This window comes from Ricinus communis, chromosome 1, assembly GCF_019578655.1.
Source record: "Ricinus communis isolate WT05 ecotype wild-type chromosome 1, ASM1957865v1, whole genome shotgun sequence".
Lineage (NCBI taxonomy): Eukaryota > Viridiplantae > Streptophyta > Magnoliopsida > Malpighiales > Euphorbiaceae > Ricinus > Ricinus communis.
Window position 1 is genome coordinate 84518 of NC_063256.1, and position 25341 is coordinate 109858.

At 37.3% G+C, this 25341-nt stretch overlaps 4 protein-coding genes and 1 long non-coding RNA gene across 11 annotated transcripts; 2 read left to right on the plus strand and 3 right to left on the minus strand.

The window, feature by feature from the left end:
- The first annotated feature begins 126 nt into the window (after positions 1-126).
- On the plus strand, positions 127-3077 carry LOC8266683 (WD-40 repeat-containing protein MSI1). The gene is made up of 4 exons (XM_002526472.4): positions 127-1270; positions 1942-2066; positions 2221-2316; positions 2531-3077. The coding sequence occupies exons 1-4, from the start codon at positions 446-448 to the stop codon at positions 2757-2759; spliced, it is 1275 nt and encodes a 424-aa protein (XP_002526518.1). The 5' UTR covers positions 127-445; the 3' UTR covers positions 2760-3077.
- Positions 3078-3172: 95 nt separating this feature from the next.
- LOC8266682 (protein SSUH2 homolog) lies at positions 3173-4363 on the minus strand. Of its 2 annotated transcripts, none has more exons than XM_015723765.3 (4): positions 4029-4363; positions 3786-3882; positions 3572-3629; positions 3173-3448 (listed from the first exon to the last, which is right to left on the minus strand). In XM_015723765.3, the coding sequence occupies exons 1-4, from the start codon at positions 4209-4211 to the stop codon at positions 3316-3318; spliced, it is 471 nt and encodes a 156-aa protein (XP_015579251.2). In that variant the 5' UTR covers positions 4212-4363; the 3' UTR covers positions 3173-3315. The 2 variants fall into 2 exon arrangements, with proteins under 2 accessions (XP_015579251.2, XP_002526517.3); XM_002526471.4 differs by having other exon boundaries at positions 3572-3626; positions 4029-4344.
- LOC125370799 lies at positions 4349-7464 on the plus strand. The gene is made up of 3 exons (XR_007216875.1): positions 4349-4485; positions 6517-6777; positions 7138-7464. It is a non-coding gene; the product is annotated as an uncharacterized LOC125370799 (long non-coding RNA).
- On the minus strand, positions 4625-12256 carry LOC8279947 (putative ABC transporter C family member 15). Its single transcript, XM_048377525.1, has 11 exons — positions 11755-12256; positions 8795-11118; positions 8473-8559; positions 7518-8168; positions 7122-7286; positions 6496-6790; positions 6170-6384; positions 5748-6053; positions 5543-5606; positions 5217-5456; positions 4625-5130 (listed from the first exon to the last, which is right to left on the minus strand). Exons 1-11 carry the CDS (start codon positions 11798-11800, stop codon positions 5018-5020), a joined length of 4506 nt encoding a protein of 1501 aa, XP_048233482.1. The 5' UTR covers positions 11801-12256; the 3' UTR covers positions 4625-5017.
- Positions 12257-13829: 1573 nt separating this feature from the next.
- Positions 13830-25334, minus strand: LOC8266680 (DNA replication ATP-dependent helicase/nuclease JHS1). Of its 6 annotated transcripts, none has more exons than XM_048377532.1 (33): positions 24473-25329; positions 24226-24381; positions 23982-24134; positions 23764-23829; positions 23435-23635; positions 23290-23343; positions 23147-23208; positions 22737-22869; positions 22388-22595; positions 21924-22000; positions 21490-21555; positions 21043-21198; positions 20860-20915; positions 20681-20738; positions 20491-20601; positions 20358-20414; positions 20135-20269; positions 19788-20039; positions 19107-19181; positions 18820-18941; positions 18640-18712; positions 18428-18532; positions 18140-18307; positions 16779-16856; positions 16543-16680; positions 16045-16122; positions 15862-15954; positions 15649-15786; positions 14980-15019; positions 14822-14895; positions 14549-14686; positions 14228-14347; positions 13830-14144 (listed from the first exon to the last, which is right to left on the minus strand). In XM_048377532.1, exons 1-33 carry the CDS (start codon positions 24836-24838, stop codon positions 13977-13979), a joined length of 3975 nt encoding a protein of 1324 aa, XP_048233489.1. In that variant the 5' UTR covers positions 24839-25329; the 3' UTR covers positions 13830-13976. The 6 variants fall into 6 exon arrangements, 5 of the variants coding, with proteins under 5 accessions (XP_048233489.1, XP_048233497.1, XP_048233494.1 ...); XM_048377540.1 differs by having other exon boundaries at positions 16543-16694; positions 16779-16848; positions 22511-22595; positions 24473-25328; XM_048377537.1 differs by having other exon boundaries at positions 16543-16694; positions 18211-18307; positions 24473-25328.
- Positions 25335-25341: the final 7 nt, after the last annotated feature.

Consider the following 25341-nt stretch of genomic DNA (forward strand, 5'->3'; position numbering starts at 1 on the left):
TTAGTTTAGTTGCTTCCATTTGTGGATGCTTATTCCTTTTAATTTTTGTAAAAAAAAAAAAAAAAAATACTTCTTTAATGGATCATCAATGTCAATATATGTGGGGTGGGCTATAGCAAATGACCGGACCCTCCTAAATAAAAATATTTAAGATTAAGGTTTGGAGTCTTTATTTTCCTTTTCTTCTCTTTTAGGGAATACGTAGAAACCAGAGTTAAGGATTCAAATTGAATTTAGCAGTAATTCCAGTTAGCCAAAGATAAAAAGAAAGAAAGAAAAAAGTGATAAGAGCGGAAAATAGTAGGCGAGGGTTTTCCGTTTTGGCGGGAATCATTGGGTGATAAATCCCCAAATTGACAATCTATTATCTGAGTCTGCAGTAGTGCAAAGAAATAAGAAACCCTAGCCCGCCCCTAACCGCTGGAGAGAGAGAGAGAGACGGAGAATGGGAAAAGATGAAGAAGAAATGAGAGGGGAGATAGAGGAGAGACTGATTAACGAAGAATACAAAATATGGAAAAAGAACACGCCATTTCTATACGATCTGGTGATAACTCATGCCCTCGAGTGGCCTTCCCTCACTGTCGAATGGCTGCCAGACCGCGAGGAGCCTCCTGATAAGGATTACTCCGTCCAGAAGATGATCCTTGGGACTCACACCTCCGAGAACGAGCCTAACTACCTTATGCTGGCCCAGGTCCAGCTTCCCCTCGATGATGCCGAGAATGACGCCCGCCACTACGACGACGATCGCTCCGATATGGGTGGGTTTGGAGCAGCCAACGGCAAAGTCCAAATCATTCAGCAAATCAATCACGATGGCGAGGTCAACAGGGCTCGTTACATGCCCCAAAACCCTTTCATCATTGCCACAAAGACCGTCAGTGCAGAAGTCTATCTCTTTGACTACAGCAAGCACCCTTCAAAGCCCCCTCTGGACGGCGCTTGTTCTCCCGATTTGCGGTTGAGAGGCCACAGCACTGAAGGATACGGATTGTCCTGGAGTAAGTTTAAACAAGGTCACTTGCTTAGCGGTTCTGATGATGCTCAAATATGCTTATGGGACATCAATTCTACTCCTAAAAACAAGTCCCTTGATGCTTTCCAAATCTTTAAGGTTCATGAAGGCGTTGTTGAAGATGTTGCCTGGCATCTCAGGCACGAATACTTATTTGGCTCTGTTGGGGATGATCAATACCTCCTCATATGGGATCTCCGCACTCCTTCTGTCTCCAAACCTGTCCAATCTGTTGTTGCTCACCAGAGTGAGGTATCCTTCTTTTTTCCCCCCTTAATTTACATTTCTCGCACAAGCTAAATATGTAGACATGTTTACTCTTTGATGACCTTGTCTGGAATAGATCATCTGGAAGATAAATCGTGAATTTTGACATGATTTCTTAATTGCCTTTTTTAGATTTAATTTAAAGAATCGAATTCTAGCCAGACATGAGAGTTGATTAATCCAAAGTAAAATTCAATTGAACTCTTGTGTTCCACACACGGATTCTTGCTTCAATTTGCCCACTTTTTTCCCTCTTTATCTAGCTGTTTCTTTTTATGGAAAAACTTAGAAGATTTTTCATCTTTGCGTTCTTATTCCCAGTTAGCAAGAAGTCCTATGACTTAATAGTTTTTTTTTTCCTATTAATGCCTGCTGATTTGGGCAACTAAAGGATATTCATATTTGGTCTACTGTCTGGCGTGTTCCATGTAGAATCATATGCATAATCTTGTTTTTGCACTGCTAGTATGCTTGAAGACTGCATCTCACATCGCGGTGCTTGGATTGGTCTCTCTTGCTCGCGATCATCTTCTCGCTGTTGGCTTTTGTTACTTGGAATGCTAATGAGTAAATACTGTCGGTCTGTTTTATTTTTGACATATTATGAAGCTTATATTTTCACAGATTTGACTTCTTTTTTCCTGATTCTTTCTTAGGTTAATTGCTTGGCTTTTAATCCTTTCAATGAATGGGTTGTGGCCACGGGATCTACAGATAAAACTGTCAAGTTGTTTGATATACGGAAGATCAATACAGCACTTCACACATTTGATTGCCACAAGTAAGTAGTCTCTCTGCCTGGTGCATTTCTTTTGTTCCCTTGCTGGCTTCTAATAACAATACTGGACATGCTCATGCCTGTATATTTATTATGTTTCAGATTATCATTGTTATTTTATCCTTCGTCACTTGAATTTTATTTTGATGTACATCAGGGAGGAGGTTTTCCAAGTTGGGTGGAACCCCAAAAATGAAACTATTTTAGCTTCTTGTTGCCTTGGCAGAAGGCTCATGGTGTGGGATCTTAGCAGGTTTGCACTTGAATACACGCGGATTGTTAGTTGAGATTTGTAGTTGTGCGGTTTTCTGTTTTTCAATTATGGTTTAATTATGACTGATCCTATGATCTTTAAATCTTTTCTCATCGACTCTTTTATTTTGCTCTTACTTTTCCTGGAGTAAGAATGTGTTTCCATCTTTTTGAGATGTATATGAATGTTAGTTAATGTTGGGCTTCTGTTACAGGATCGATGAAGAACAGACACCTGAGGATGCTGAAGATGGTCCTCCAGAGTTGCTTTTTATTCATGGTGGTCACACAAGTAAAATATCGGATTTTTCGTGGAATCCTTGTGAGGACTGGGTTATTGCAAGTGTAGCTGAAGATAACATACTTCAGATATGGCAGATGGCAGAGAATATCTACCATGATGAAGATGACATACCTGGGGATGAATCCAATAAAGGGTCCTAGTTTTTTTCCTTCTCTTTTCTTTTTTTCTTTTGATTTCTTTTCCCCAAGCTAAGGCCTAGAGAGCTTGGGGAGACGTGAGATTGGGGGCGTTTCAGAAGATGAAGAAAAAATTTAGGAAATCTTCATTGTTCCTTTTTGTTTTTAGGTCTGCCTCTAATATTCTGCTGGCTCTCTGTTTAGCTCTATGGAAGCCTTTGGTTGATTCTTGGGCCTAACTGAAAGTGTTACGGCGCATGCATAATATTTTAAAGCAGAACTTTGTTTTGTATCTGTAATTGTACTTTGCTTGAGCAATGACATAACTGCAACTTGATTAGAGATGTTAATTTAGCAAAACATAAGGGCACCTGCTCGTACTTGTGTTTTGATAATGTGAGAATTAATTCTGGAGATTACAGCACTGGCACTGTTGGTAGGCAAATTAGAGAGACTACAATATATGTATATGAAAAGTTTGCATTCGGTACAATGAACAGCTGCCTATTAGCAGTGTTAAAGAGGGGATTGAGTATGAAACAGAAGTGAGCATCGAATGTTTCATCTGCCAGCATCATCATCAAGAAGGAGAATGAGGTGGATGTGGGTTGTCCCTCTGTTCCATGAAGTGGAAGCCCATTATGTACCTATACTCTCCGGTACCAAGACAACGGGAGCAGTAGTTGAGGCCACTGCCCCCACAAGTCCTACACCTGCAAAAACCGAGAGTTAAAGAGTTAAAATAAAAGGTGGCATCAGAGATTTGTGATGGTGTGGTATTATCATTTAATACTGATAAGCTGTTTTTCAGGCGAATTTTTGGTTGACAAGCTCACCATTTTGGCCATTCCCCTTTTGGAAGCATTGCTAAATGAATAAAATTTGTTCGTCCTGCTATTCAACAGAAGTTTCAATTAACTAAAGAGCACATAAAACATATATTTTTCCTTTGGAAAAACACAAGGAGAAAAGAAATTTGAGCATGAAGAAGTGCCAATATTAATTGTTGAAAAAGAAAATAAATTAATTAAAGATTGGATGGGTGTTAACCTAGACCGGAACAAAGGTGGCAATCAACTCGTCCAGTTCCGTGACAAACCACACATTGGGGATGAGGTTTCTTTCTTATTTCTTTGCGGACATTCGACTGCAACAAACGCAAACGTGTCCAGATGGATGAATCAATGAATGCTAATATAATATTCGTATATATATATATATATATATATATATATATAGAGAGAGAGAGAGAGAGAGAGAGAGAGAGAGAGATGTTTGCTTTGCCGCCTTCACCTCAGTTCTGACGATCCAAGATGGCTTCGAGAGAGAAAGAAACGGTGAAGAAGGGTTTGTAGTGATGGGATTGGTGTTGGTGTTGGTGGCGGTGGGGCTGCTTTTAACATAGTTGTTGGGTTCCGGCTCCAATCGGAGAAGCGTTACCAGAGCAGCACTCATTCCTCCCATTGGTATTTCCATCTGATATCGACATCAACTTCAACATTAACATCATCCCTTCTTTTTATCGTTCTTGCTACTTGCTTTTATATAGTATTGATATTAATTATATATTTGTGATTATGTCTAAAACCCAAACCCAACCACGGTATCAGCCCAACCCAACCCAATACATTTCCATTTGGATTTCATCTCCATCCGTCCCTCCCTTCCTGTGCATATTAGCTACTCACTCTTCACAACATCATTTAACTCATTGATTGCGGCATTCTGCTCTGCTCTACTGAATAATAAGGTTATCTATCTCGTCTCTTTCTTTTTTCTTTTAATATATATATATATTGTTTGAATTTATCCTTTGTATTGGATTGTCACAAACATTAATTAACATTTACAATAATTCTCCTCCACTTTTCTTTTCTTTTCTCTTTAAGTAAATGATGGATAATGCTTGTTTTTATTCAATAATAGTAATAAAAAGAGTTACACTTGCAGCCTGCTGCTGGATCCATCACATACAATTACATTACAAAACATGTTTATTTTGATATTTCTGCAATCCCAATTTGATCAACTTCTCTTCTCTTCTGCAACTTATAGTTTTATTGAGAGTAACACTTCTCCCATGATATCCCCACTCACTTCTTTTCTTTTCTTTTACTCTGCTACTGCTACCATTGCTGACCATATTTCTAATTTTCCTTTTCCTTTTCCTTTTGGTCTACGTCTAAGTCTATCTATCCTTGATTTATATATATATATATATATATATATATATATATATATATATGTTCGGATCAACTGGAGGCTTTACTTTAGTGGTTGGTTCATTTACTGAGCTGTGACTGTGACCTCATGGAGTATTCTTTGATGAGTTTTGAAAAGAATGAATCTTCCCGTTGCAGCAGCCTTTCCGGCGTATCATACTCTGCAACTCTTCCTGTTTCACCCAACCAAATCATTCTTATTTCAATTTCACATAATATCCACTGCATTATTATTATATAACAAATTACACTTACGTACCATCGCTAAGAACCAATACGAGATCGCTTTCTATTACTGTGTGGATTCTGTGAGCTATTGTCACCACCGTTCTATCTTTGAACTCTTGGCTAATTATTTTCTGTATGACTCCATCTGTTGCCGAATCCACCGACGCTGTTGCTTCATCCATCACCAGTATGCTGCTTTTCTTTAGCAGGGCTCTTCCCAGACACAATAACTGTCTCTGCCCCACACTCCAGTTTTCTCCATTTTCAATCACTGCCATATTTATTGATTTATTATTATCTTCTCTTTCTTTCTTTTTCTTACTTGGAAACCCATAAAAACACATGAATCTTTCATACCTATCGCTTCCAGCTTTTCACTTTTCGAGCGCACCAAATCACCCAGCTGACATTTCTCCAGAGCCTGCATAATTTTATTTTTTTATTTAAAAGAAAAAAAAAGTATTTTCATCAGAAATCTCTCTTCTTCTTTGCATTGCCATTTCAATTGCCATATAGGTAGGTAGGAATGTATTCTTCTCAGTGTACGATGTTGATAATTTACCTCCCATATTTGATGGTCAGTGTACTGATATAGTGGATCAAGATTTCCCCTCACCGTTCCCTCAAACAATGTCGGATCCTGTGGGATGATGCTGAGCCTTGACCGCAACTCATGAAGTCCTATCTTTGATATATCCACATCATCAATTATAATTCTTCCCTCTCTCGCTTCTATTATTCTAAATATGGCCTGTATGAGGGTTGATTTCCCACTCCCTGTCCTTCCTACTACACCAACTTTTTTCCCTCCTGGAAATCTGCAGTTAATGTTTTTCAGGACAGATGGCAGATGTTCTGCATAACGAATCTGCACATATTTATATAATTTTCTTGTCAACAAAAAAAATTATTGAGATATATTTCTATTAGCAATGAGAATCATATGTGAACTACTTTAATCTTTAAATTTCAAGACCCTTTTACCTCCAAATCCTGGAAGCATATTTCTCCTACTTCAGGCCAGTTGTTTGGAGGTCTGCACTCTTCAACCACAAGGGGTGCTTCGCTTTTTATATTTGAGTACTGAAGAATTCTTTCTACAGAGATCATCTTGTTTTCAGCATTGCAAATGTTCCATATAACTGATGCTTGCAGAACATTTAAATTAATTCCATATGTAACTGCCAATCCTGCAATGGCTGCAAAAATGAAAAATGTCCACTTCAGCATCATAGCTCCATAATTCCTTTTCTCTTCTCTCCATATACTTTAAAGAAGCAAATTAGTTTCAACTTATACATCATACTCACTTGGACTGATTATTCCTTCAGGAAGTGTTACCAGCACAACCAATGAGAATGCAAACACAAAATTGGACAGTAGATTCAATCTGAACGAAAGCCATTCCATTGCTGATACATTATGAAACCATGGTCTTGAGTGGCTGTCTATAAGATCAAGGTTTGCTTTAATAAAACGGTCTTCTTGATCAAAAGCACGAATCGTGGCTGCTCCTGCTAGTGACTCTGCAAAGTGGTGAAGAATTGGAGCTCTCTGTATTCCTGCCAAGCGGGCCAATTCTCTAGCTGTTGGTATGTAGTATTGCTGAAGAAATCATAGTCATTAATTTTTCAGATCGTTTGCATAAAAAGACAGCAACTCTAGATACCATTTAACTGTGAAAGTACTAATTTATATTCCTAGCGTTTGAATTTCCATTTTCTTCATCATTTCTTTTTTAAGTAATTTGTGTGATGCTTATGCTCTCTCTTCCCTTTCTTTTCAAGAAATCTCTGTTGCATAATTAACTGGAGCATTCAAATGCCTTAAAAAGTATAGATAAAAACAAAAGGCATAATTTTTTATCATTCTATCTATGAAACTGAATAATCAGCTCTGTATAAATTATAAACAAAAACCAAAACTGATCACTTACTTGGTACCATATGCAGATTGCTGTTACTGGAATGAAGATTACAAATACCTCCCACGCAACCTGGGACATTACTGCAATGGTCCCTAGTATCTGTATTATTGAGAAAGCACACCAACCTAGTTTGGTTGCCATTTCCAAATCTAGCACACTTTGGTCCATAGATGCCTACAAAAGATTAAATGTCGTATTTTCAACTTTGGCATTTTAAATAAATAATTAAAATTCTCCAGCTTCACTAAGTATATCAGAAGCATAATCTTCAATCCTTGGAAAATACAATTTTGGCTTGTCCACCTCCTGGGATCTACTATGGTTTTATGAGATACTTTCTTATTGGCTACAATTATTTGGTAGTTTTTGAAGTTCTGTTGAATTAAGAAACTATTTACTACTCACTCTGTTCAAGATTCGTCCAGCTGGGGTAGAATCAAAGAATGCCATAGGAGCCCGGAGTATACTATGCAGCATGTTGGTGAAGAGCTTCTGTGCCGTTGCAAGTCCTGCTATTGCTATTAGAATGGCCCGAACCAGTACAAATATTGAACTTCCAAAGGAAAGTAGCATGTAAACCAGTAATATGACGTTCATTCCAATTATTGGTTCACTTTCACTTGTAGGAGGTGAAGCCCATGCGATCCAGTAGTTACTAGCAATCTGCAACACTTGGAATGATGACTGTGCCAAGAGTATAATAGGAATCAAGGCTCCACGTTTCACGATGGTTATATATGACCAGTAAACTTCTTTTCCAATGCTTCCTTTTTCTCTTTCTTCATCTTGCACCAGTTTTCCTCCCTTCTCTTTTGTCTCTATACAGAGATCGGAGTTTGAATCTTGTCGCGTGCTTGAAAGGTTTGCATTTGAAGTGGAGTCTGAATTGGATTCGTCGTTAGGTACTGGATTTTCTGATGTTCTTCTTGAATTTTCTACTTTAAGAACTGACTCTAGGGCTTGGCTATGAGCGCCAACTAGAATTTCAAATCCTATATGTTGTTTCAGAAGTTCATCGAAAGTTCCAGCTTCTGCTATTCTTCCATTTTGCATCACCTGTCAAAGTTTACTCAGTTGTAATCTCATTTCATATTCCTGAAACCACAGCCCTTAATGCTTCTAGAAGCTATCACATCCCTTAAGCCCCAATCATCCCACCATACTTATCTAACATGTCATGGTATGTAACTTAGCAGTTCATCAACTATTGATTAACCAATGTTCAGACTTCATAATGAACTTATTTTTAGAATCAGCATACATGCATGCCTCTTGCATGTAGGTAGTATCCTGTTTGTGGTGCTCGAAGTCATCCTCCTAATTAAAAGTGGACTTTAAGCTTGAGCAGAATCTCCCTTACCAGAATGAGGTCTGCTGCAGGAAGAAACTCGACTTGATGGGTAACGTAAAGTATAGTCTTGTCTTTGAGAATTCCCATTAAGCATTCCTGCAAAATGTTAGTTACACAAAGTTCAATGCTAAAATTCTTTAAGTTTTAACTATAAAACACGGCTGTAGAAGAGCAGGTGAGATACCTACCTCATTTAGTATCTAACTAAAACATCAGCTACTATAATCTAGTTTGAGAGTGACCAAAAAAAATGAAAAAAAAGGACTGAAAATAGAAGTATTATATCCCAAATAAATAAATAAATTTAAAAGAAAGAATAGAAAGTATTTACCTGAAAGAGTTGGGTGCCTGTATGAGCATCTACGGCACTGAAAGGGTCATCAAGTAGATATATATCAGCATCCTGGTAAACTGCACGAGCGATCTGTATCCTTTGCTTCTGTCCCCCGCTCATATTTATTCCTCTTTCTCCAATCTCTGTAAGGTCACCGCAGCTGAACAACTCAAAATCCTTTGTCAAAGCACATGCTCTAATTGTTCTAGAATACTTGGCACTGTCGTAAGGATTCCCAAACAGGATATTTTCTCTGATGTTCCCTGTCAGTATCCATGGAGATTGAGGAACGTAAGCCTTTGTACCACTGATCTTCACTGTCCCTGATAGCTTCTGTATTTCTCCCAAAATGCAACAGAGCAAGCTGGACTTGCCTGATCCGACTGTCCCACATATTGCCACTTTCATCCCCCTTTTAACTTTCAACTTTATTCCGTCAAGGGTTGGTACGCTTGACTCAGGGTCCCAGCTGAATTTTCCACCATCAATCTCAACCTCAAACTCTGTTTGATCTTTCGGAAGATACTCAGTAGAATCATGCGGAATTTCACCTTCCTGAAGGTAGGAAGCCACTCTATCTGCTGAGACTTTGCCCTGTGCAATCACAGAGAGCAAGTCAGGTAAATTGAAAATGGGGTCCTGCAACATGCGAAAGGTAGCCAATGCTGATAGAACTCTTCCAGCTGTGAGTTGAATTCCCATTAGCATGCATGCACCAAAAGTTATCACAGAGATAAATGCTGGTGATCCCCAGAAGACAAAAGCTGAAATTGCAGAAAGTCTTAGGGACTTCCACAGCCAGTTGTATTCTGTGGTCCTTAAACTCTCTAACTTGTGTAGGAATTGACTGTCCCATGCTTGAAGTTTCAGAATCTTCATGTTTCGAAGCACTTCTGCAGTGGCTTTCATTCTATTATCCTTGGCTTCCATGATCTTAGATTGGTATCTTTTTTGTATTCTTGTAATGGGTATGTTGCACATCATCACTGTGAAAGTTGCGGCTAATGCTGCCAATGATCCCAAACCTAGGGTTGTCCTCAGAATAAAAATGGCTAAGGAAATCTGTATAGGCAGCATCCAGACAATGTTCAGATACCATATGAAATCTGTGATTCTTTGGATGTCTACGCTCATATAGTTAATGATTTCTCCACTATTGTGGCTTTGGCGGGATTGGCTCGACAAAAGAAGGCCCTTTTTGTAAATTTGAGATATCAAAGCAGCTCTAAGGCGAAGGCCTAACTGGCGGGCACCAAATATCCATTGGCGCTGGGCTATTGTCTCCACCATTTTGGCACATAGAAAGGCTAGTGCAAGAAGGTAACCACTCTCTAGGCTCCTGGTTTTTTTCTGGGTCAGAAAATTTACCAAGTCATTGATAAGGTATGGGCCGACGTATGATGCTCCCGCATTGGTAACTGCAAATAAGGCATTAATTGCTGCTTTTTTTCGGATGAAGAAGAAAATAGCCTTGTAGATAGAGGGGCTTGTGGTTCTGTCTTTCTCCTTAACTTGATCTAGGCACTGGTCAAAGGCCGGGGACAGAAATCCAGCAGAGTCTTTGATGTCAACATCTGGGATTTCATCCTGTTCAAGAGGTTTCTTGATACCAAAAGCAAATAATGGATTGAGCCAGGAGAAGGTAATGAGCTGGAGAAGAGTAGCTTTTCCATACGGAGATTCCCTCTCATTTCCTTGAACAAGTAATGGTTGGGTGGTAGCATTGGGTGAATGGAATACTATGCCCGTCTTCCCATGGAGTGAAACACCCAACAAGAAGGTGGATGAGAGGACAGCCAAGAAGTCTGTGTAGTCTCGCGCTCCGAGGCGCTCATGTTTTGCATTTCGCAAGTAGGTATCTAGAAATGTGCGGGTGAGGAATAACAAGAAGCTACAAACCCACCATACTCTTAGAATCCATGGAACCTTGGGATTCAGGATCCTGAATACTGCAATTACTGTAATTGTGGATGATGCTACTTGCATGATCTGAGACGAAAGTGATACACCTTTGGATTTACATTGGGTTTCCTGACCATTTACGAGCATCAGTAGCTGCGAGAAATGGACTCCCAGCACCAAAGTGGAACAAACGATGCAGGCTTTATAAACCATGCTGGATTTCACTTGAATGGAGGAATACTTGTCTGTGCTTTGATCTGGGACTTTTGACCCCCTTTTGCATGCTTTACCAACACATTTTCGTAGGAAATAGAATACTAAGAATCCGAGGAACCCAAGTTGTACAAGTATGCTTGTGTGCTCCCACAAACAGGGTGACTCCAGCTGTGACCATGCCATCTCAAATAGAAGCTTAAGTTCTGCAAACAAATTAGAGAACGTTTACTAGTAGTTCCTTTTGGCGTCAGTGTTCAAATGTCAAAAAAAAAAAAAAGAAAAAAAGAAAAAAGGGAAGATAGATTTCGATGGTATAATGTTTAATGTTGCAGAAATGATGGTTGCTCCATAAATCCTTTGGATTTTCTGTCCAATGAAGATCGAATAACAAGGTCAGCATTTGGTAAAACGGGTGTGGGTTATTCTTGGAATCAAAATCCGGTAATCAACTAACAACTATTTCATCCTAAAATAATGGAACACAAATTAATACAATATATGTGATGATCGAGCAGCATGGAAAGGGGTCTTGTGTGTGTGTGTGTGTGTGTGTGTGTTCCTCTCTTCATCTCTCTAGATTCTTGTAGAATAAATTCAATTCTGTTTAAGCGCATAATAATTTAAATAGGTAGGTAAACAAGCAAGACAAGTGGGTGCCATATGCAATGATATTTTATATATGTATAGAGAGAGAGGCGACGATGGTAGGTAGGTTTAAGTAGGATTTTAGGAAACACCAACTGCTTCCCAGTTGCTTGGAAACAACAAGATGAAGATTATTACTTATCGTCACCGAAGCCAAGAGAAGAGAAAAGAAAGAAGAAGTGGAAAGGACATACTAGTAGTGGTAGCAGCGTGAAAATGCAACATGTTATCAAGAAACATGGCTGCTGCTGAGAAATCCAGAGTTGAAAGCTGCAGAACTTTGAACAAGCAGTAGTGTGCATATAATAATACGTCCGAAGGAGAGGAGAGGAGTTGTTCGGTGTGGTTTTTCTTTTTCTTTTTTAATAAGGGAAAACAAATGGGGATGGGGGAGAAATATAATATAATATAAAAAAAGAAAAGAAAAGAAAGAAAGGTGATGACAGAAAGCCTTAGGCTTTAGGAGTTTTCGTTGTTTGTATGTGTGGGAGTGGCTTTTCTACATCACGTGATTCTTTGACACATTAGATTTACAAATGATATTGATGAAGGGAAGTGGAGTTTGGCTGCCTCAGGTTCAAATTGTATTCTGAAGATATCCAAATGATAAAAAACTCACTTCCCACTGAGAGTGGTTGTTGATGATGATCCCTTTGTGCTTTCTTCTTTTGTCTTCTTCGCATCATTACATTTTCATTTGCTCTATGATGCCTACTCTTTTCTAATGGTCCAACCTAATATTCCTCTCTTACTTTCATCATCCCACCAATAACCCTATAGGTTTTATATCCAAGGACACCTCTACGCAGTTTCATTTTAAACTTAAACTATTTAATTTGTAATACAAGAGTCATTGGGATTTTTAAGAATATTTTTACATCTCTAGCAGCATACTCATTTCTTATTTCTTAAGATAAGGCACGTGCACTGCAACATAGAATCTCATTCCTTCAGGCAATTGGCAGCAGCACTGACATTGATTTTCTTTTTTACGAAACAGTAATTATGTTAAATATTCAATACGCATTATTTCATATAATTTGAGTGCTTGATTTTGAAGGGTATTATTTACTCTATTGTTTTACTGCTTCTTCTTTTTTTTTTTTTTTTTTTAAAAAGACTTAATTATTTTAATATTTAGTGTAATGAAGTAAAAACAAATATATAAGGGTCGAAGTGGAGAACGTAATTAATAAAATTATAAATGTAATGGTAAAGTGTATTACAATACGACAGGAATAATTAAAAGGGGTGAATCTTAAAGGCATGGGTGGGAAGCAGAGTCAGCTTTGATTCCAAACCTGAAATGTTTCATATTAATGATGAAAAAGTTGAATGTATTATATTTCGACTCTGAATTTAGGGGTTTGTCTGCAGTGTAAAACCATCACATTGGACTGAATTGAGAGAGGGCAATCCTAATCCTAAGTATGCATATGCAACCCTTTTCTTTTGAAATGGATCTGGACTTAATTTGGCACTTTCTTTTTCTTTATTATTATTCTATAATAATACAATACACAAATTTAAAATATACATTTCACAATGTAAAAATGTCCCATAGAATGGATAGCTGCATGCATCTCAGCTTTCATCACACCCTAATTACTTCTTTACTCTAATTTCAAATTAATTTATATCCTAATTCCACAATATTACTATAAACAGGAAGGAATGAGAAAGTCAATATTGATTGGTTGTTCAAATAGAAAGTTTCTTGGAAGCATAATTAAAAAAGATGTTCTGATGCGATTTTCTTCAACTATGTTTCAAAGCAACTATATTATTTTTTGTTATGTAAACTTTTCAAAAATATATTTTTAAATTTTTTTTTAAATACAATTATTTTATTTTTTAAAAATGAAAAGACAATTAAGAAATCAAAAAATAACTAATATCGTATTTTTATATTTCCAATAGAGAGTAGAGAGGGATGGAAAGGTGGCAAGTTGAAAGGAGATGGAAACCGCCGAAAGAGCCGCCGGCCAGTTTAAACATCTAAGAGTTGATAGATAGATAAATAAACAACACAATAATACATATATACCTCTCTCTATATATTTATTATAAAACTTAATATTTAAATAAAAATTATACAAATTCTTATTGTCTTCCTGTTTTCTCTGCTTTGATTCAGCTTAAAAAAGGGGAAGCAGTGCAATTATTTCACTCAACAATTCATCAAAACTGGTATATGGTGTTATGTTTTTGCTATGAAATAAAGCCCCTTTTTTTTTTACATCTACCTGAAGACAAAATAGTATTATCATTACCACTAGCCTTTCTTTCTTTTTTGACTTCTTAAATTCTTATTCCAGTAAGTAGGCACACTTCATTTTATTCACCTAACATTTAACAAAAGAATTCTTAAATTAAGTTATAAACAAGCCAAACATTTTCCATTTACTCTTGCAAGTTAGAAGACATTACAGGATGTTTTTGTTTTATGGTCATGATCTTCCAGCTTGATATCCTTCCTGGACAGATTCAACATCCCAGATTGCTCTTCAATCTTCCCCATCATCAGCTTCAGCAGCGGCACACTCGAGAGGGTTTTGCACGACCCCACCATTATCATCTTTTTCTGTCATAATATCAAACCCTTCATTTATATCAATACAAATTTTACCTCCTATCCCCAAAACCCCACTCCCGTACTCACATTACCTTTGCACGTGTAAGTGCCACGTTAATCCTGTGCCAGTCTCCGAGCAGTGAGGATTTACAATTTCTAGGATTCTCACTAGACCTCACAAATGACACCAGTATGCAATCCTTGTCTCTTCCCTGGACCAACACAACATATTGCAGCTTACATTTTACAATTTTTAGTTTCGAGCAAATGCATATAAACGCTGCTGCTTTACAGCTTTGTTTTTCTCCTTACAAGCAAATCTCTTTAATTTTTCTTCTTTCTTTTTCTCTTTTTCCTGACATGAGCACAATCATAACCTTCATTTTTAAAAAGGAATGCATCATTCCACCTACCTGGTACTTATCAATGGTATGCATCTCCACAGAGATTGTGCCAACAGCAGTTCGAATGAGATTTGCCTGAGAATTATAGGGGGTAATGATCCCAATATCTTCGCCTTGAATCCCGCTCTTGATTAATTCCTTCGTCACCTATATTGATATCAGGAAAACGATGGAATCCCAATATTTGCTTAAAGATAGCATTAGGGACTGCCTGGAATAAAAAATATATTTTCTTCTAAGATGACAAATGCAGTTTTACTTCATTTGGGATCAGGATCATACCTCCGCAACTATGTAAGCTTCCGTTGGGTTATTCACAGCCTTGGAGTCTTTTGCCTCAAAAGCAGGCAGCATATCTAAGTTTCACCAAACGACAAAGTGAAGAAATAAGAAACGGAGCCCAGGAAAAAAGCGAATGGCGAAAATCTTTCTGTACAGACCTGTGTTTATAAATACAACAGATCGGCTTGGATCCAGAATCTGCAATCACAAGTACAAAGACTCCGTCAATTTCCATAACTGATTTTCAAAAAAATTCCCTTCAAACGGAACTTTTGCCGCATCATCCATGAAAAGACAATTATTTTGTGCCAAACATTTGAGCACATGAAACACGAATAACAAACACTAGGTAGACATGAGTGGGGAAATCTCAATCCAACCATTTTCCAAGTTGGGATGTCTCATTGAAGTGTATATGCTCTACTAAGAATGACCTCGTTGAAGCTACAAATTCAGTATTTTCACAAACATTACATAAGAGTAAGTCCTAATATTTAAAATCATAACAACTTTAATGCCGTTTGTCAGATTCTAAATGCATGCTAATTATTATTAAACCATGAGTTTATAGGGGACCTTACAAGCCCCAAAAGAAAAATATTAGCTACAAACAGCCAGTGCTGCTGCTGGAACTGCGTTAGGGCCAGAGTATTCTTGAATTAACAAAATTATTCTTATTCTTAAACTACAAAGGTGGTTTCGTTTCAATAGGCAGAAACTGAAATTTCAGGTTTCAAGACTCATGTTCTGGTCCTAATAATATTTTGCTAAGACTACATTTTCGCCTGCAACTAAAATCAGACAGCTAATTAATAGACCACGCTTACCTCCCTTAACCATGACGAACAAGATTTTAAACTCGAAAATTTAAGTTTGGCATTTGCAATTTCCGAAGAACCACAACGCAATCTGTCACCATATATCAAGGAATTTGATAGCTCCATAATGCCTTGACACATACGGTACTGTAAATGAAGAAGTTAGTACATTTATTTACAACAAAAGGAAAACAAAGGGAACCAATTCTATTTCTGAGAAACCTGGCTTTGCAAAGCTGAAATTGCCTGAGGATGTGCTTCCGAGAGCCTGCAAAACAAACTTATCCCCATTCCATTTTCTTGAGCCTCTGTACTCTAGAAATTAAATAGCACAAAAGTTTCAATCAGAAAAAAGTATGGAGGAAAGTTGATCAATTTGGAATAGGATCCAAAGGCACATTATACCTGGACAAGTGGAGGCAGTTGATAGTGATCACCAACAAGAACAAATTTTGAAGTAAACATCAAAGGTCCAAGAGATATCTGATGGAAACAAATGTCTGAGTTTTATCTATATAAGACATACATAATCTGTGTTCCCTTGTAACTCACATTACCCTTCCTCTATATCAATGTCCCAATTAGTCTAGTGAAAAAGAAAATAAAATCATTTTGGTGCATCTAGTCAAAAGTTTTGATAAAAAATAACAGGAACATCATCGTGACAAATCTCTCAATTAAGTGATCCAAAATATGTACTTGTTTTCTTATCTTTCCAAAATTGCACTCTTTTTAAAATGTATTGAGAAGTAACACCACCGTTTATCACATTGCTTTACTTTGTAAAACATTAAACCTAGACTAATCTTACCAAATCATGTCAATCAGTCAATGAAGACCATTATCATCAGTAACAACTAGGAATGTTGAATTCATTACCCAACATCAAGAAAGAACACTTACTGGGAGGGTGATCTGTCCAGCTTCATCCATGATGCATACATCAAATTTCTTGTTTGCAAGCAAGGGACTAGTAACTCCCAAACAAGTTACTGCAACAACCTTAACCTGGTCCATCCTTCGTCTAATTTCTGCTACATTCTGTACATTCATTGCTGTCATTGAATCTTCAGATATGAGTGGATGGAAAAATCAAGCATTCCCGTAAAATGTAAGCAGATAATAAATTTTTCTCTTACTTGAAAAGCAATTGGTCCTAACTTCGTCATGAACAGCTTCAGTTCTTCCAATACGTAGGAAATCAATACCCTGAAAGTCTTTAATTTCAGTAATGTACAATTACTGCAGATCGAGTAAGTCATTACGAAACAAAGGCGCTACTTATGTATCTCACAATCATACAGACTAATATAAGATTATTATCTGAATATTCAAGTCGTCCACCACAAAAAAAAAATAAAAAAAAAAGACGGTTGCAAGATTCCAAATGATGAGACAGCAATTATTGTGCATGGAGAACTAGTGCAAAAAGTAAGTTTGTGAATCCAGCCACAAAAGAAATTGTTGAAACTGTTAAGGCAAGCAGGCTTAGGTACTAACTAGGTTTGTATATGGTTCAAGGCCTTGATAGCTCCAATTTGCAATTCCTTTCATTCTCACTCCATATTACACTTCTTATCCATCAATCTCCACTTCAAGCGCGAGGGTCTCATCCACATTGAGCTTACTCCTCAAATCTAAAGACTTTACATTAGATTTGAATGTTTACTGTGTCACTCTCATTCACCTCATGTATCTACCCCCTAGCTCATTGCATCCTGGAATGTAGCGCCTCCATGTTAGTCCAAGAGCCATAAAGGACGAGCTGCAGCCCAGAGCCACAGCTTGCTACTCCATCAGGCTTGTTCACCAAGCGTCATACTGGCTCCTCCTCTATAGGGTAGCAACCATGGGAATGCAATCAATGACTGCATCCACAATCATTCCAATATCACCGAACTAGCTTTGGAACCAATAGAAACTAAAACACAAGTAATAATTCTTCCAAGCATTATGAAAGACCTAGACAGCGCTTCTAACACCATACTCATTTCTAAACTTCAAGGCATTAGGTTTGGAGGTCCTCTCCACTGAATTGTCATGTCTTAGCAATATGAGATTCTTTTTGCTCTTGATTTCATACACAGCAATCACTTGTGATCAAACAGCCAAAGGGTATATACCTTCATATGAATGGTACTCTAGACCACAAATAGAAGCAGCAATGATGAGAAAATGGTAGCCAATTGACTTAAAAGTCATGTTTATAAGATGATAAATTATTACCATTTTTTCTGATTTCGCAGTTATATTGAGGATTCTGTTCCTTAATTCTCCTCTTCTACAACACTGCAACAAGTGCACAATTTCTTGTGCTGTGTAAACCTAATAATTTAAATTCAATATCTTTGATTGACATAGTATTTTGTGTGGTAGTTGCCTATTTGAAGCCCAAAATACAATGAAAATAATGTTATAAGTTGAGAAATTTAATAAATATAAAAATGGAGGCAAGCTCATTCCATTTGATTAATGAATAGGATAAAGGATAAGGGATGACCTGAGCTTTTAATTTTATTAGCAAATTATCAACAGCTGAGTTTGTGTAGGATGTAAGCAAGATAGATGCACCTCTCATCAACAGGGCCTTAACAGCATAAACCATGGTGGATGTCTTGCCTGTCCCTGGCATTCCTAGTATTAGTGCATAATCCTTGGCTGTAAGTATCTGAAAAGAGAAATTATGAAAATAGTGAAAATTACTTCGGTGATTTCAGCCTTGAAATAAGAGAATTTAGCATTAAAAATGAAATAACACCGTAATGTAAACAGGAAAATCATGGCAGACCTTCAGAATTGCTCGCCGCTGATCACCATTTAAACTCTTCACTGACCAGACATAAGAAATTGCTGGATCTTGGCTAAATATACACCCACTATCAAATCTAGGAGCCTTCAAGGAAATGAGAAACAGAAAGTTATCAAGGTGGAGGAGGATATGGATTGAAGAAACATAGAGCAACGTGATTTTCAAAACCATCCAGGAATTCAACAAGTCACCTCAAGGTCCACAATCATCTTCCTAAGTTGAGAGCCTTGTTCACTCTGTAGAAACAGTTGTGCGAGGTTGAACCTTCAGAAAAGGAGATGAGAATTCATTTAGCCAGAGATTATGCGGCAATCTAGCAACAGTTAGCTAGTATATATGGAATGGAAATTTTAAGGAGAACGAGGCTATACCGCATAACTGAAAATGAAGTCATGGCTTCATCCTTATCAATCCTCCAGACCTCCTGAAGGAGATCATTTACTTCCGAAAAAGAATTGCTGCCAGGAAGTCTCAAGTGCTTAGAGAAAGAAACCTGTGAGCCACAGAAATTGTATTAGTTGATAAATACTTCGGTCGGAAAAATCACAGTTCAAGAACTGGCGATGCTACTAATTTTCTCAATCTCTAATAGCACCGCTAAAGTGTGGGCTAAACACCAAAGTAAATTCAAAGAGTGAAGCATATATATTTTGCTTACTGAAACATGGAAATGGCTAATATCTGTTAGAACTCCACTTGCAACAGTCTGATGACCAGATTCAGTACTAAGAATCTGAAGAGAGTAAATAAGCAAAGTATTAGTAACCAACAAAAAAATTATATATGAGTATGGCTTAAACTTATTGTGGTAAGTTAGTCAACAAATGTAAAAAACACTTAGATGCCAGAGCATCTAAATCATTGTCAATCTGTCATACAGGGGAGTAACCTGGGAACAACATAGCATTGTATTTAACAGCCACCCAGTGCATATTAAACCAAGATCCTTATTTTCTCTCTTTTCTTCTTTTTATTAATGAGGAATTTATTATAGATAAATCCCAGGAGCCTTAGCCAATTAGCGACTCCACAAACTGGAGGCCCTATTTAAGTTTGGAATGCATAGCTTATGGTCACTTCATGTCACTTTAAGATTTACCTCAGTTTTATGTTAATTCAATATTATCACATCATGCATTGCATGTCAGATAAATGAGAGGTACTATGCCACAGAATCTCCAATTTAAAGTTTACATTTAAAATCAATTCATCGGAGATAACAGAACACTGAATGAATCTTCATTACATGCTAAGCCATTATCAGAAAGCACATTCTGAGGCACAAATTCAGTAAAATCACATTATGTATTGTGTGTTTGATAAATGAGAGGTACTATACCACATAATCTCCAATTTTAAGTGTACAATTGAAATCATTCATGGGAGAGGACGGAGCACAAGAATCTTCATTAGATGCATAGACATTACGGGAGGCCAATTTCCGAGGGACAAAACGATAGATGAAACGGTTGTCATTGAGAGACTTCTGATGTGAAAGCCCATTTGAAGGATCAAGAACAATAGAAGAAAGGAAGCTAGTGGAATGATCACTCTTCATACGATGTGAACGCCAGATTTCATCTTTTACAAGCTGCAATGGAAGATATAAAGAGAAAGGCATGTCATTTAACCATGTGTTAAATTCTAGGGTCTCAACCTATACAACTTGCATACAAATTGCCTCACCTGTGTCTCTTTACCTTCTAAATCAATCAACCGATCCCAATGTCTGAAGAAAACACAATGAGCAGGTGTTATATGGTCAACGTGTGAATCAAACACATCACCCAGCCCACTACTTTCTGTGCTTCCACCATGCGCCTGAAGCATTTGAAATAAAAGGAAAAATTAAATTCGCCTATTAACCACAAAGTGCAGTTTGCATTACGAGAACCTAAGGACAAAATACCTTATGATAGATGGTACAAACATCAAGATGGCGGCAACTTCTGCACATGCTTGGACTCTAATACAGGAAAATTAGGATTTCAAAAAGAAGTCTCCACAATCATATGGCTATTTTATTTATGCAACAATCATACCTGTAGCATTGGGGGCAGTTGCTGTATTTGTGATGCCTTGAGAAAGTCGTTTGCTAGCTCATTACGACGCATTATTAGCCCAACGACATCAGACCTCCGTACCATAATTCCCTTTAGAAACAGGAAAAGATAAACACTCAGTCACCTTCATGACAGAGTATTGATAGCACATGTGCATGCAAACATATACCTGTGTCTGATCTGACCGGAGATAATATAAAACACCAGAATCAATATGCTTTAGGTACCTGAGTCATGAAAAATGGAAAGAGAAATAAAATGATTGCTCAATCATTCTTCAAATTAGAGGCCTAGACACTGACCCCGCCCTTTCCCAGCACCAAGAAAAAAAAGGATAAAACCATATACCTTTCGGACATAAGGAGTGTGTACAAGATGACTTGAGCACGATGTTCCGTAGAAGACTGCACAAAAGCAAGCATAAACAAAAAAAAATAAAAAAAAAGAAGCAACCAAGAGATTGATGCTTGCATTTTTATCAAAATGTTCTGCAATCCGCCAGTACATTTTCAGCAAAGGCCACAGACTTGCCTGTCCATTAGGAACTTTCCCAGTTTTGAACTCTAGCGGCACAATCTTCTCATCTGTTTCATTTCCATTTGACTCTACTTTTACTCTGATAGAAGCATCAATTATTCCTTTCAACCCGTATTTTGGCGCCCATGCCATTTCCTCTATATCAATGACCTACATTTATAACATGGATCACTTTTTTCAACAATCTTGTAATATTTGTTTAATTTTACATAAAATAATAGTTTGCAAATAATAATTTCATGCAATGTATGTTTAGATGTACCACTACCTCAAGAAGTTCATTTAGAGGCATGTGAAAAGAAAATATATGATATACTAGATTATTATATCGGTATTAACAAGTGTCATTCATCTGAACTTACAGCACATACATATAAGTACGTATTTGGGAGCGTATTCCACTGGTGAGCCAGAAAATTAAAGAACATTGAGAAAACTAACCTCAGATATCTTTAGCTTTTGCAGACCATCATCAGAACCAAAATTAACAATGGCAGCTTTTGAATCCTGCAAAGCACGAATGAACGTTCAGACTCAAGAACAGACAGGAAAAAATAATTCTCTACACAACAAGTGTATATATCAGTGTCAAACAAGCACACAGTACCCAGCACCCCAAGCTTCAAAAAAGGAGAAGAAACATTCAGCAAAACACATGCGCCCTTCTTGCTTAACAGGGTATAGTTAAGGATAAATAGCAATGTTAAACACAATGTCCAACACATACAAAAATGTCACATTTCACAAACAGTTCATGATAGATTGATAACAAACTGTCGTGCAGCATATGAGAGATTCAGACTTTATGAAAAGAGAAATTGAGGGAGCACAAGGACAGCCTCATGTAATGCAGCCCAAATAAATGCATTACGTACCTGTTTGAATAGGACAATCCAATCTAATATTTTTGGAATAGCCTCAATCAAGGTCTTCAGCATATCGTTTTCAGTGACTACGAAATCCAACAGGGTCACAATGAGAACTTTCGCAAAAGATTTGCGGAACTATCAAGAAAATCTTTTAATGAAATATGCAAAATTGATCTACCATAACAGCATTCATGACTGGACAAGAACAATAAAGCGATAAAGCCAGACTTTTTTCTCTTTCTCTTTTTTTCTTGGTGGGAAGTAATTAGAATATCAGATTTTGACTTGCCCAAAAGAATTAGCCATCTCCAATCACATTAACCTACCACCCTAACTACAATTATATTTGGACCCAGGACCTAGTAAGAATCCCAGGTTTTCTAGCCATTTATGTGCTAGTTAGCAAAAAACCTAGAGAATCAAAGAGAGACAGGAAAACAATAGTAAATCAACATATATCATATATGCACCTCCACATGCATACAAGCTCTCAATATTTTTCTGGAGAACTGTTCTCATATATCCTTCCAAGAAGTTAATAGTAGGACTTTCATTCATAAGCCCAGCCTGAAAAATTTGGTGCAGCATGGTACCAATTAATGCTGCTTCTGAATGCTCATGGCATTTTATCCTCTCATCTAGTACAGTACGTCTTGGACAGCTGAAACTTGCAGCAACCTGAAATCGTTCTGATTTATTAGGAAAAATATGGTGAAATACGAATATCCAATAAAATATAAATATTTATAGAGAACTACCTAGTTTATCTACAATTAGAAAAGAACGTGAAAAAGAACATTACTTCAGATCAAAAATTACCCGAGTTCCAGAGACTAGAATGTGAGGATGAACAATCAAAAGATTATTGTCATGGTCCACATCACATCTCCCTTGGTCATCAAACTCACCAATCACATTTACAGTATCTCCAGGAGCAATGACACTGTAATACCTGAAACGTCAATGTAATGATCAGGACATATTCCTCCTAGTGCCATCAACAAACAAAGCTGATAACTTGATTCCAATTTTAAATGTAATTGGAAAAAAACATATTAAGTAAATTCAGAAACAACAACAAAGCAGAAAAACCAGCATCCTAAAGAGATTTTATGAAGGTGCATTATCCTTGGAAATAGAGCAGCAAAACCATCTGAAGCTAAGTACATCGGTCCATAAACAATTTAAAAAGATTCAAAGAAAAAAAGAAAAAGGAAAGTGCTGTGTACCACTCCTCAAGCAGGCAGACAGATCGTTCTTCTCCATTCTGCTCATTCAGCAAGCGAAGAACCTGAAAAATTAATGGATTCCTTTGTGATTTTCCAGGTTCGCAGAACCAATTAAGTAATTTTAACAGATAAGAAAAGAAAACCTTATATGGGGAAGAAGCACCAAAGGGGTCAGCAGGCCTGTACTTCTCAGATACCTAGAGAAGAAATCAGAACATAATCATTCTCCAATTACTTGCTAAGAGCAGAAAACATGAAGGACACCTGCAAGGAAGAAGTGAAGCATACCTCCAATACAAGAAAATGATGATCCATAGTGAATCTTTTTGGTGAAGCTGGTGCTTCTCTTTGTAACACAGGATCAAGTTTGGGAGGCATCTGATTAGCATTTTCATATCGAAGTTGAGATGAAAGTGCAGTGTTGGCGCTGGATTCAGAATCTTCAACACAAATGACATCTTCAACTTGATCTAATAGTTCAAGCAATGCCTAGAAGAAAAATTGTGGAGAAGCGAGAACAGAGGTTGCAAAATGTTGAAGTTTACAAGAGACTATATGTTCAGGAAACAAGAAGGAAAAAGGTGAAAGTGGTAGAAAACAAGGGTTCACAGTAAAACCTTTTTGTGCTGCCTTAGAGTTGGTTGATCTAGTAGTACTCCATTGCATTCAGCATCATTAGCAAGCTGCAGAGAACAGATGAATTATTAAAAGAAGATATTTCTATTTTTTAATTTATTAATTTGAAGACATTAACATTGACGATACGAAAAAAAACAGAGGGAGAGAAGAAAAGAAAAGGGGAAGTAAAGAGGAGCATAAAGAAGGAATGAAGTACAGAGTGGTGGGAATATGAAAGAGAGGGTGGAGTTCTGAAAGGAGTGTGGGGAGTAGCATGGGAGGGCTTGTCCTGAAATGTACTTAATGCAAGTCTATTTGCAGCGACTTCCTGTATCTGTGTTGGTGAGGAGACCTTCTTGTCAAGAGAAGTCTGCAACAGTAATCATCAAGGGAGCATCAAAATGAATGAAAAATTAATGACAGCAAAAATAAATAAATAAATAAATAAGAAGAAAAGATGCCTGGAGGTTGAAAGAGCAGGGGCGCATGGGTAAGGAATCTGGGAATGGTTTGATAAGAGAAGGAATGTGCTTGGAAACAGCTTCAAGTCTTTGGTTAACTGGAGAAATCTTCCAGGTGATCTCATCGCCGCCATCATCTTGGCTCTGCTTTATTAACTGACTCAAACCCCGGTATCCATAAATTAGCAACTGTAAATTTAGCATTCGTCTAACAAAAAAGAAAGTAAAATAAAAAAATTTACATTACCATTCCAGGAGAGAATTTGAAGCGGCGGAGGTCTAGAGGAAGGGATTTTGAAATTTCAGGGGAGATGTAGTCTGGATTATCCCTGTGATTTCGAGTATTGGGAAGAGCGATTGGTGAACTAGGTCCATCAATGGTAATTGGAGGTTTAGGATTTGGGAAGACAGAAGCACGAGTAGCAGAATCGGGTTCGACATTTCCATTGCTTGTGGGAGTTCCTTTAGGATTTTGTGAGACTTGGGTTTGGCGCTGGAAGAAATGTTGGATCCCATACTTGCTAGGCTGTTGTTGATTTGAGTTTGATTTCTTCGTCGCAGATGATGATGACGATGACGGAGAAGAGTACTTCAATTTCTTTCTTGGCCCCATTCCTCTTCTCCTTTTTTTTTTTTTTCCTTTTTTTGAGGGCTTCACTTCACTCCTATCTTTAGTTGCAGCTCAGATTTCCCGCCCAAACTTTTTAGTTTTAGAGGGAATCTTCTGCGTTGCCAACTCACTTTCCCACGTCGTCGTATCTTTTGATGCGCCACCGTTTATGTTTTATTTTTCTAGCATCTCGTAACGGAAACGATTTCGTTTAAAAGGAGTAATTTTGCGAAGGGACCTTTTAGTTTACTTAAGAAGGTATTTGCAATTGACCCCTGAACTCTTAGCTCGGGCCAAGTACCTGTCTTTTGAACTTTTAGATTTAATAAATACACAACTTTTTCATTTTTAGTACAAATAACTCCTTTTCGGTTGTTAATTTAATGTCATATAATACTTGTACTTTTTCCTACAATAACATATTAAATCGATAATAGAATAAGATAATTTTTTTAGAATCATAACCTTTATGAGATAAACATTTTTTTGTTTAATATAATTTGAAA